A 13,334-nucleotide genomic window follows, 5' to 3' on the forward strand; every position below is an offset into this window, starting at 1 on the left:
ATCCCATGTTAAAACTGCTTAGTTCCTCTAATTCTTCATGGAGAGAGTAGACCAATTTCAGAAGAGAAAATATTTAAAGAAAGTTATCTTGGGATATGCTCTCAGATATTAAATAAAATTTGAGATAGATTGTTAGGTTTAATTTATTTGTATTTTTATAATATCTTCTTCTCTTATGTGCTCAAAATTCAAAAAACTGGTACATAAAAGCCAATGAGTTAAAGTGGTTATCTCCAGGCATTAATGCTGGTTTGTATCACTGAGCATAGAACTGTCTATTATTTTTAAACTCAGTATTCCTGCCAAATTACTACTATGTGCATTCTCTCCCTTCTAGATTGGGAAATATCTACTCCATGATTGGATTAAAGATGAACAAACTTCAAGATAAAAAATGATATCCAACATATATCACTTATGCTGTGTGTATTTATCATAATATAACCACTTATATCATGATATATCATTTATGAATTATATTCTATGTATTATGTGTTAGTAATAGTAGATGATAGAAAATAAATGAATTGATAGATTTTCAGAACTCCTATTAAACACAGAAGATATAAAATGGCAGACTTTATACACATAGATATGGTGTCATGTGTGAACTGTCTGATCAAATTCTCTGAAAACCTTCAATTTCCTTTACTTTTTCTAACTATTCTCTAAAAGGGCAAGCTTAACAAATTATTACTAAAAGTCTAAAGTTTGTAAATTGCTTAGAGTTTTAAGACTGTGGTGACTATGGTAGAAGTGATGGTGTCTTATAACAAAAATCAGACTTTATGTGCACATAGGACCTCGTATGGTGCATTATTTCTTGTACAAGAAGCTGATGAGTGACCAGGTATGCTGAAATGGACCAGGCAGTGGAGACTTACTGATCACCTTCTCCTGGGCTGCCTGAGAATACCTCACAGGAGAAACATCAAAATCAACGTACAAGAATCATATAAACAGATTATAAATTTCACGGTGCTAGACAGAAAAATATAGACTTAGGCACCGAATAGAGAATAAATTAATGAGGAAGGCGGAACATTTCTTATTAGAGAAGGTTTCAGGTTACCTGAAGCTGTTTGAGAAGAGGCTTCCTATCATGTTCTCTCTAATTTTATTTCATCTACTTTTTAGTGTTAGTAATATACCTATAGTCTTTAATATGATCAGAAAACAGATTATCTTTTTAAATTTCCTGGAATTTTATTATATTACATTTTAAATGTATGACCTAAAATAGAAAGCAAACAAAAAATTGGTATCTATTCTGTGTCAATGAGCTTGAAATCTGTAATTTAATTTGTCCCAAATTTCAGCTTGAACCAAAGAATTGAATTGACTTCTAAGCATTGAAATCATTTTGTTCATAGATGGAATGCACAGGACAAAATTCCCCTCTGGGGAACCACACTGCATTGGTGGAATTCATCCTGATTGGGTTCTCTGATGTTCCCAACCTTCAAGGATTCCTTTTTGGTATATTTCTGATAATCTATGTCTTTATTCTTACAGGAAATAGCCTCATTATCATAATAACTAAGGCTGATCCTTCCCTACAGACCCCCATGTATTTCTTTCTTAGGAATTTTTCCCTTTTGGAAATATGTTATGTGTCAGTTACTGTCCCCAGATTATTAGCAGATCTCTATAGACAATATGGGAATATTTCACTGCTGGCTTGTGCTATTCAAATGTTTTTCTTTTTGATCTTGGTAGACACTGAGTGCTTTATTCTCACTGCCATGGCTTATGACAGGTATGTTGCCATTTGCAAACCATTACTCTACCCTGTCATCATGAACAACAGGCTGTGTATGCAGCTGGCAGTTGTCTGCTGGACCGCTGCAATTCCGGTACATACAATATTCATCTCTGTTGTCTTCTCCTCAACCTTCTGTGGATGTAACCAGTTGAATCACTTTTTCTGTGATGCACCTCCAGTTGTTCAGCTTGTTTGTGGGGATACTTTCATGTTTGAAATGTTAACTTATGCAGTTGCTGCATTCGGCGCCAGTATACCTTCTTTTATGATTCTTGGATCGTATGTGAAAATAATCTCCACCATCCTGAAGCTGCCATCAGCAACTGGGAGAGCCAAGGCCTTCTCTACTTGTTCTTCCCATCTCATGGTTGTGACTTTATTCTTTGCATCAGGCATCATTGTATATATGAAACCTAAGTCCACTTACTCAACAGGAATAGACAAATTCCTTTCTCTTTTTTACACCGTTTTGGTACCCATGTTCAACCCTATTATCTACTGTCTGAGGAACAAAGATGTTATAGTCGCATTGAGAAAATTCCTGCAGAAATGGACTGTGCTGTGACTCACAAACATAACTTCTTAAAACTCGCTTCATATTTTTGACATTCTCCATTTGGTTTTTCTTTAATTTTGCAAAAACCTGAACTATTATGAATGGTCTCATATATTTATCTCTCATAAATAAACTCACCTATTACTGTTAAGCCAAGTAAATACCCAACTCAATATAAAGTTTAGAAACATTGTTAATATCTCATTGGAGTCATTAAAGTTTGTTGATTTAAGTGTTGTTTTGAAAAGTATAGAATATTATCTTTTCACAAAAAATATTAACTTATATATCTGCAGAACCAATAGTTTCTGAACATAAATTTGTTGGTCTAAAGGGATGATTACCACACATGTGTAACAATTTATTTTTTTCTGCTTCAGCCAAATTATATTGTAATTATCCAAAGTGAAGTACAGAAATAAAGGCTTGGAGTCCAAGAAACTTAACTATAATTCAATCTACTAGAAAGTCAAATCCCATCTGCTCTTATGCCAAATGAGTAGCTCAGTCTTTAATGAGGAATCACACAAGAACAGTGCTCACACTGTCTTGGTGATAGGATCCAGTCTTTCTCTTGAATGTGACTTAACTCCATTCAACTTTTATTGCATTCATTTCAACAGCTAAATTAAATTTTGTTATACAGGTCTTAAATGCACATAAGGAATGCTAAAACTATAGAGGAATAGTATTTGAGTGATTCAATAAAAAATTAAACTATGGTTGTGTGTTACTTTTACTGACTCTCTTATTGAGGTACAAATGTCCTGTTATGCTTACACTTTTCTTTACATAATTGTATAGGTTTTACTGAAAAAGAATAGCTTTGTAGGTTTCAAGAGATAAATTCTAATTTTAATTTTGTAAGATGTGTTTATTAATGTTTTTCCCACATTGTTTTCCTTCTCCATGAAACACATTCTGTAAGTCTCTTATCATCAACCCTCCCAGACTCTTGAGTTGTTCATGTTGACTTCCCATGAGTTTCCTTCCAATACAGAAACCATCACTCACTTCCTCTGTCCCATCGTTCATGTCACCTTTATGATTAGAGATCTCTATAAGGTAATGAGATTGCACATATAACACAATGACTGCATAAATATTCCTGACATAAAATTTCAGTTAAGGAGAAAAAAAAATGGGGGAAAACGCTTTAAACCATTATTTTCAATGCTAAATTTATTCCATTCTAACAAAATGTAGCTTTGTTCTTGGAGCACTGTTAAAGAAATTATCAAATATAAATAACTAAATCATAGAGATGTTCTTCCATTGTTTGTGAAGGTGCTATTAAAAAAATAGAAGGGGGGTTTCAAACATGACCAGTATGTTCTCTTTAGAGCTGTCCCCTGCCCACAAACATCAGCTACCTCTCATTTGAGAACAGTGAAGCAATCAAAGACCTCAAGCAGAAGTAGAGAGGGTGAATACTGGCAAACACATTATGTGTGGAGAAATTACATATCCAGTCAACAGCAACATGTCAGAATTTCATGTTTTTTTTTAACATAATTAATTATGCTTTGATGGTGGATGTAGTGTGGTAATATACATTTAAACTTTATGAAACTACATCCATAAGAAAACTATAGTGTTCTAAATGGATGTTGTTAATATAAAAATCATACTTTTTTTAAAAAGGATATTAAGATGTGTTGCCTTAGAATTTTGTGCTAGCAATTCTATGTTGGAAATCCAGCTTGAGGAGGATGAAGGAAAGAAGAATATTCATAGGGCTACGTAGAACATCAAACCCTAGTGTGATCCAGAGCATGGCCCAACGCATGTGGGCACGTAGAGAAGGGCAGACCTTAGGTCAGCTGGACTTCTCAGAGGAGGACAACACCCTGGCAAAGGTGGGTCCCCTGTGAGGATGAGAGCTTTAGTTACTAAATACTCCATAGTCTATAGATAGAAAGGACCCACTGATCACCAGTTTTAACTCCTCAAACACCATAGAACATTGAAAGAGGCATAATGGCTGGCTGCATTTGTTGAGGAAGACATTCTAGAAATTCTAGCTAGACTGTGTCAAGCCTGGTCAGGAAAATTTTCTTTACCTTTAGCACAAATCTCATGAAGGCAACATTTGCAACAGCTTGCTGCAGAGAAGAATATAGATGTTGTTGGGACATGTGTTCTCTAAAGTATAAGGTTTGACGACAGTAATACCAAGAGGTGGCAGCTGCATTATTACCAAATAATTTTGATGGGATTTTATGTGTGCTTCTAGACAGTAGCGAGTGCTGTGATGCAGAATGCATGATGTTCAATCCATATTCCTGTCTTCTAACAAGAGTCAGGGAAGGTATACTCTAGTATCCAACATTTATCCTGGCAAAGCATCCCATTATTGGGTCCTGAATTTAACATTAGTTCGAGGCACATTGCCTGTGTGTGGATCCTTGTGTATATTCCTGTGGGTACAAGTTCATTCCTGCAAGGACTTGTTTCAACAGGACCTGTGGAGCAGTAAAACTTCCCACATGTGAGTCTCTGCACCAGATCCTGACCTGCAGAACCCGGGTGCGGCAGGTGCCCCCGCCCTGAATGTGCCCTTAACACTGCATTTGATTGAGTGCTCAAGTCATCTTCACACTTCCTCACATGAAAATTTTGAAAAGTGAAAAGGTCCATTAGCCTATGATGTTAAAGTCAAAATTTGAATGTTGTGAAAATGACCTAAAGGGAAAATATCATGACTACTAAAAGATATTTCACTGCAATACAAAGATAAGTAAAAAACAGGTTATAATTCACAGCAGGAATCCAGAGCCTTTGAGGAATGGAGGAATTATAAAGTAGACCTTAAGCAGCAAGGTGATTATTAAGTTTTGTTTCATAATGAACTCTAACAAAGGTCAGCAGTGATGGGATTTGTGACAAAAGAAATTCAAAGGACTTCCACATAAAATTGAATGGATTTTGAATTTCATTTGGCAATGAAATTTCATTCTCAGGTATCAATCTTGTATTCTTAAAACACACACACATGGGCACACACACAAACACGCAGGAGGGCTTTGGAGTATCACATAAGATTATTTGTAGAAAGTCATTCAATTTAGATTCGACCCTTGAGAAAAATAGAGCAGGGTCAGCATCTCCTGCAGGGTTTTTCTTGTTCCCCCCAACCCCCACATAATCCTATATGCTCAATCCAGACCAAAAAGTATGTTGAGGCTCATTTGGCAGCTACAAAAATATAGAAAATGTACACTCAGATGTGGCAGTTCATATGGTGAGAGGGCCATAAAAACCAAAAAGAGCTCTGGAATTTTTCCAAGTGACATTTATTCCGCAGAAGAAATAATATCTTAATCATTCAAAATTTAATATCCTCAGATTATTCATAGATCTAAACCAAAATTAAGACTGGGAATGCCTTCTACAACCTCTGCCAACAGAGACTTGCTCTAACCCCAGAGACAGGAGGCTGGGAGGGGAGCATGGGACAGAGAGGTCATGGGGCTAATGCTCCTAACCCATTTTCCCCATGAGAAAACAAGCCATCATTGCTAATCCAATAAGGGACAGCCTTGGTTATTTCCTAGTTACCAACTGATAAACATCTTTGAATTTAAAAATGCAACAGTATTCGGAACACACATTCCCCATGGCAATTGAGACACTCTATTATAAAGGTGCCATGTTGATCAAGTAAAGTATGAATTCAAGGAAGAAGAACAATGGTTAATTTGTTACTCATTATAAAAGCACAAGTTCATGTGACATACACCCTATTCAGTATAAAAGAGCAGCTTGGGGATTTCTTCACAGTATGAAAAAGGTGAGCAGCAATCACTTTACCCTGGTTCTTCCATTATAGTGTGTTTTTTGATCTCAATAAACAAAGCTCATTGAAAATATATTTTCTTTTGCTATTCCGATTCATTTGTCTTATATTTGTCTGTCCTTCAAATATACATTACATGAGTAATGAGCCTCTAATTTTTGGAGCACCATAGAATATATAAAATGGGGGTGAAATCAACTTGCTCTTATGAAAGTTTTATGCAACTTAGTTTTACTCATATTTTTCAGAATATTGCATTCAAAAATCACTTTTCACTGAATACCTTATGACAGCCATTGAGTGCTGATTAGGAATGTGAATTCTGATCACACTCCTGAGTGTGAAATCACCAGGGTCAGACATCCGCTTCCTGCCACTGGGCAGGTTCTTTATCTCTCTGCATTAGGTACTTATGCAAAATGGGAATATTAACAGTGCCTACAGATCAGATGCATTCATGAGGAAATCTGGATAAAGTGGACTGAATTTAAGATAAGCAAACTTTAAAATAAAGAGGGTATAAGGTAATAATGATAAATACAATATCTATGATGAGCATCAAAACAATGCTGAACAGAACTACAACTGTGTATTTTATTTTTATTTTTTAAATTATTTTTTTATAGAGGCATGTTTATTTATTTATTTGTTTGTTTGTTTGTTTATGCATGCACTGGGTACAGTCAGAAGCGCGGGAGGGTGAGAGAATTCACCAGAGCCAGAGTGGGGAGCAGAGCAGGCAGAAGGACCAAAATACACTGCTGAGGCGAGCAGCAGGCGGCAGGAGAGGTCTGCGCGCCATGTGGGACCCTCATCCGGTGGCTGGGGAGCAGCCGGGGATCGAACCGGCACCGCAGAGGCCGCGGGCAGCTTCGCAACCCAGCGCTCAACCGCTGCGCCACCGGGGAGGCCCAACTGTGTATTTTAAATAAGGCTCTTATATGGATTAAATCTCTTACTTCTCAAAAGAAGTCTCACTCGTTACTTATTATTATGACTCTATATTTTCAACAAGGAAAATTAAGCTTTGATAATTTAGATAACTACATATTATCAAATTATTTCTGATTTTGTATGTAATGGAATACAAAGTTCTTTGCTCAGTGAACTTTTTTGTTACCCTGGCAATATTGTGAGTCATTGGGAAATCATTTCCAATTACCATCAGCAGGTATTTCTAAAACACTCACATTGCAAAGACTAGTTATTTGGGTTACAAAGTTGAATGAGTATGCGGACCTATTTTCTGGAAATAATGTTTATTTTCTTTCCTTTTAGGTGATAATCCCAGCATGACTCTGTGATCTGACAAAATCTCAGAGTTATGTCACTTTCTTAGGAATGTGTCCCTCCTGCAAGACCAGGTAACTCTCCCCATACAGATCTGCACTTTCTAGGGTGACATCTGACTTCCCTGCCTGACCTTACCAGTGGCCAGTAAGCTCTGTAAAGATGACTGAATTCATGCAATTCACCACCATAATTTTTACTATCCTTTTCAATGGACATAGGTGTATTTAACATGCACTTAATATTTATCCACAATAAACAACAGTAATTCTTATTAAATATATATTGCTTGACTGTGATACATTTGAAACATTTTGGGTCAATGAAAATTCATTTCTCTGAATGCTGTAGTTGTTTTTCAAAGGTATAGCCTATATATATAAAAAAAAATTAAGGTGGTGTTATATTCATTTGAGAGATACAATATGGAAAATTAATTATTGAATTGTGAAATCAGAGAAAATAAAGGCACAGACTCAAACATAGAGATCCAAGAGAAGACTATGGTTTCTGTTTAGAGAGCATATTTTTTGAATCTCAAACATCCTTGGTTCTTGATGCCACCTGTTCAGAAAGTGAGTCATAAACACAGAAGAGACATGAGCTTTATCTTGACGGTGTGATTTGAAATACTAAAGACAGAATGCAGGATTCCTTGAACCGAGAAGGAAGGGATTAAAGGTTTGAAGAAATTAGGTACAAAATGTAGAAATTATAAATTGTTCCCTTGGTTTCAATTTGTTGAAAAGGAGGAGGTTGGTGTCAGAGAGGAAGAAAGGAGAGTTGTACAGAAATGGAAACTGCTGCACTTCCAAACACATGACAATATGGATTTCAGACTATGTGACAATGTGTGAATAGGTCATTCTTCACATGAATAAATGCCACAGAGACTGAAGGGAAATAGGGCCTCCCCTGTTGGCACAGAGGTTGAGGGCTGGACTATGAAGCTGTCCTCAGCCTCTGCAGCGCTAGTTCGTTCCCTGCCAGCGAGCGAGGGTCCCACATGGAGTGCAGACCTCTCCTGTCTTGCCCACTGCTCCCCTCAGCAGTGCATTTCCTCAGTCTGCCTGTTTGTTCCCCACTGTGTCTCTGGTGAATCCTCTTAACCCCCACACCTCTGGCCTGTACCCGGTTCTTGTATAAATGAATAAATAAATATTTTTTAAAAAAGAATATTATAAAAAAAAGACTGAATGGAAATAAGAAAAATTAAGATTTAGGATTCAGTGCAGTGCAGGAATTACTAAACATATTCTGATGTAAAAATAGTATTTTAGGAGACGACTAGAATAAGTTGCACTGCAATTAGCTGTGTGTTCCCAATTTTAAATGGGATCAGCAAAGTTTGTATTATGCACAGCACCTATTAATCATAATGTATAATTTGTGATATATATTATATATTATATTGTAATAAGATGGATGGATAGATAAATATTCAAAATTCCTATTAAACATAGAAGTAACAGATACTACAGCAAGTTTTTCACATATCTGGTCTCATGTTTGAACTCTCTGCTCACATATCTGATATGCCTTCATTTTCCTTTTCTTTGTCTAATTGCTATCTTAAAGGATAAGCTTATCTAATTATTACTAAGAGCCTAAAGTTTTGATTATGTTTGAATTTTTATTTCTGTGGAGATGTGTTAGAATTAAAGAGATAATATAGCAAAATGTTAATTTATTTCCTATTTTGTATTTATGTTCACATAGGGCTTGCTAAGATGCAACATTTCCAATACTAATAGCTGGTGGGTGACCAGGTTGGTTGGAGTGGACCAGGCAGAGGAGACCTACTGACCAACTTGCCCCTGAGTTGCCTGAGAGTAGCGAACAGAAGAAATATCAAAATCAATGTACAAGATCATATCAATAGACATAAATTCAATGGTGCTAAACAGAAATTAAAATAGACAGGAAAAATGAAGAGATCAAATTAATCAGAAAGGAGAATCATTTCTCATTAGAGATGGTTCCAGGTTACCTAGAGCATTTTGAGAAGAGGCTCCCTAATGCTTTGCTCTTAATTTGTTGTTACCTATTTCATAGTGTTAGTGACAAAGCATATATTTCAATATGATTGTGAAAATAGATTATCTCTTTTAATATCTTGGACTTTTAGGATATTCAATTTGAAATGTATTCCCCAAAATATAAAACAAACAAGAAAAAAACATCTATCCCATGCCAATTGATTTGAAATCAGTCATGATACATCCACTATTCAACTCAAGCCAAAGGATTGCTGACCAGTAAGACCTGAAATCATTTTGATCATAGATGGAATGCACAGGACAAAATTCCTCCCTGTGGAACCACACTGCATTGGTGGAATTCATCCTGATTGGGTTTTCTGATGTTCCCAACCTTCAAGGATTCCTTTTTGGTATATTTCTGATAATCTATGTCTTTATTCTTATGGGAAATAGCCTCATCATCATGATAACTAAGGTTGATCCTTCACTGCAGACTCCCATGTATTTTTTCCTTAGGAATTTTTCTTTTTCAGAAATATGTTATGTATCATTTACTGTCCCCAGATTATTAACAGATCTCTGTAGGCAACATGGAAATATTTCATTGCTGGCCTGTGCTATTCAAATGTATTTCTTCCTAATCTTGTCAGCCACTGAGTGCTTTATTCTCAGTGCCATGGCTTATGACAGGTATGTTGCCATTTGCAACCCATTACTCTACTCTGTCATCATGAATGATAGGCTGTGTATGCAGCTGGCAGTTGCCTGTTGGTCTACTGCAATTCCAATACATACATTGTTGATCTCTGTGGTCTTCTCTTCAACCTTCTGTGGATGTAACCAGTTGAATCACTTTTTCTGTGATGCACCTCCAGTGGTTCAGCTTATTTGTGGGGATGCTTTCAGGGTTGAAATGTTGCTGTATATGATTTCTGCACTACTTGCTAGTATACCTTCTTCTCTGATAGTTGGATCTTATGTGAAAATAGTCTCCACCATTCTGAAGCTTCCATCAGCAACTGGCAGAGCCAAGGCCTTCTCGACCTGTTTTTCCCATCTCACGGTTGTCACTTTATTCTTTGGCTCAGCCATCATTGTGTATTTCAAATCTACGACCAGTCGCTCAACAGGAGTGGACAAATTCCTTTCTCTCTTTTATACTATCTTGACACCAATGTTAAACCCAATTATATATTGTCTGAGAAACAAAGATGTTAAGGTGGCCTTGGAGAAGTTACTACAAAAATGCATTGTGCTGTGACTCAGACACATAACAGTTCAAAGTTGTTCCTTTTTTACATAATATTCATTTGCTTTTTATCAATTTTGCTATAAGCCAGAATTTTTCTGAATGATGTCACATTTTTATATCTCACAAAATAAGCTATCTGTTATTTTTAAGTCAAATACCAACTCAATATAAGGTTTAGAAATATTAATATCTCATGAAGTCATTAAAGTTTGTTTATCCAATTGTTTTAAATACTATAAACATTGTCTATTCATTCTTTTCATGAAAAATATTTATATATGTCTTGAACCAATATATTGTTTGTAAAACAAATACATTTAATTAAATTTGTTGCTCCAAAAGGGTAACTAATAGCACAGATGTAGCTATTGATTTTTTCCCCAAGTTTACATTATAATCATATAAAGTGTTATAGATATAAAGGTTTGGAGTCCAAGAACCATATTGTGATTAACATGTTAAAAAAAGGTGAAATTGCCATCTGCTTTTACTGCAGATTCATCAGTAACTCCCTAAAGATGCAGCACACATGCAATTGAGTTAAAGTGAAAAATATGAAAGTTGCAAATATGACTTTTAGGGAAAATATCATGACTACTAAATGAGATTTCTCTGCAATATAAAGACTGAAGTTAAACACAGATTATGATTCACAGAAGGAATACAATTTTTTTTTATTTTTTTAAATAAATTTTATTTTTATATTCCCCATACAATTGCAACCCCCTTATTTTGACCCCAATCTCTCCCCTCCCCGCCCCCCACCTCCCATAGAGTGTCTCTGGTTCATAGTTTTTTGTTGATTTTGATTTTCACTTTCTTATAGCTATTCATTTTCCTGGTCCCTTATTTAAGTTTTCTAGATTCCTGCTATGAGTGAGACCTCTCCCATCACTCATGTCACATTATGATCAGAGATCTCTATGAGGTAATTAGTTGTACACATGATACAATATCTGCATAAATATTTCTTGACATAAAATTCCATGTTCAGTAGAAATAAGATGGGGGAATAAACTTTCCAAAATATTTCCAATGCAAATAGTATTCATTTTTTACAAAATGTATGTTTGTTCTTTGAGCACTCTCAAAGAATTTATCAAATATAAGTGACTAGGTTGTAATGCTGTTCTTAAATTTTTGTGCAGTCATTATATTAAAAAATGATTAGGGCAATTTTTAAAACATTGCCAGTAATTGACCTGTCTGGCTGCCTCCTCCCCTATACATCAGAGATACCTGTTATGTTGACAACAATGAAGTGATCAAAGATATCTCAGCAAAAGTAGGGGGTTGAATATTGGCAAACTCAGCACATGGGCACAAATTATATATCCAGTTAACATCAAGAAGTCAATTTTTATCTTTTTATAACATAATTAATTGGGGCTTGATGGTGGATGTAGTGTGGTAATATACATCTAACTTTATGAAACTAAAGCCCGAAAAAAATATAGCTTCTAAACTCTTATTGCCACAGTAAAAAGATACATTTTTTTAAAAACAGATACCAACACATGTGAATTTTGTACAAACAATTCCATGTCGGAAATCCACCTGGAGGATAAAGGAAAGATGAATAGGCATAAGGCTATGATAAGCATCCAACCCTAGTGTGATCCAGAGCATGGCCCAACTCATGTGAGCACATGGAGAAGGGCAGACACTAGGTCATCTGGACTTCTCAGAGTCTTTGCACCATGGCAAAGGCAGGTGCTCTGTGAGGATGAGAGCTTAAGCTACCACATACTCTATAGTCTGTAGATAGAAAGGAGCAACTGATCACCAGTTTTAACTCTTCAAACACCACAGAACATTGGAAGAGGCATAATGACTGGCTGCATTTGATGAGGAAGACTTTCTAGAAATTCTAGCTAGAATGTGTCAAGTCTGGTAGGGAAGATGTTCTTCACATCTAGCACAGATCTCATAAGGCAACATTTGCAACAGCCTGCTGCAGAGAAGAATCTAGATGTTGTTGGGGCATGTGTTCTCTTAAGTTGTTTATAAGGTTTGACCACAGTAATACCAGAGGCGGCAGCTGCATATCACTAAATAATTTAGATGGGATTTTATGTGTGCTCACAGACAGCAGTGAGTGCTGTGACACAGAGTGTGTGATGGTCAACCCACATTCCTGTCTTCTAGCAAGACAAGACTCAGGGAAGGTAGAGTGAGGAATGTAACAATCAAGCTGGCAAAGCATCCCATTATTGGGTCCTGAATTTAACATTATTTTGATGCACATTGCCTGAGTGTGGATCCTGTTGTATATTCCTGTGGGTACAAGTTCATTCCTGCAAGGACTTGTTTCAACAGGACCTGTGGAGCAGTAAAACTTCCCACATGTGAGTCTCTGCACCAGATCCTGACCTGCAGAACCCGGGTGCGGCAGGCGCCCCCGCCCTGAATGTGCCCTTAACACTGCATTTGATTGAGTGCTCAAGTCATCTTCACACTTCTTCACATGACAATTTTGAAAAGTGAAAAGGCCCATTAGCCTATGAGGTTAAAGTCAAAATTTGAATGTTGCGAAAATGACCTAAAGGGAAAATATCATGACAGCTAAAAGAGGTTTCTCTGCAATATAAAGACAAGTTAAAAACAGGTTATGATTCACAGCAGGAATCCAGAGCCTTTGAGGAATGGAGGGATTATAAAGTAGACCTTAAGCAGCAAGGCGATTATTA

General features: G+C 36.3%; 2 protein-coding genes across 2 annotated transcripts; both read left to right on the forward strand.

Moving 5' to 3' along the window:
• The first annotated feature begins 1,373 nt into the window (after positions 1-1,373).
• Positions 1,374-2,330, forward strand: LOC119254264 (olfactory receptor 10AG1-like). Its single transcript, XM_037521380.1, has one exon. It carries the CDS (start codon positions 1,374-1,376, stop codon positions 2,328-2,330), a length of 957 nt encoding a protein of 318 aa, XP_037377277.1.
• A 7,366-nt stretch (positions 2,331-9,696) lies between these two features.
• On the forward strand, positions 9,697-10,653 carry LOC119254265 (olfactory receptor 10AG1-like). The gene has a single exon (XM_037521381.1). It carries the CDS (start codon positions 9,697-9,699, stop codon positions 10,651-10,653), a length of 957 nt encoding a protein of 318 aa, XP_037377278.1.
• Positions 10,654-13,334: the final 2,681 nt, after the last annotated feature.

This window comes from Talpa occidentalis, unplaced genomic scaffold, assembly GCF_014898055.3.
Source record: "Talpa occidentalis isolate TD23 unplaced genomic scaffold, MPIMG_talOcc4v2.1 talOcc4.3, whole genome shotgun sequence".
In the NCBI taxonomy this organism is placed as follows: domain Eukaryota; kingdom Metazoa; phylum Chordata; class Mammalia; order Eulipotyphla; family Talpidae; genus Talpa; species Talpa occidentalis.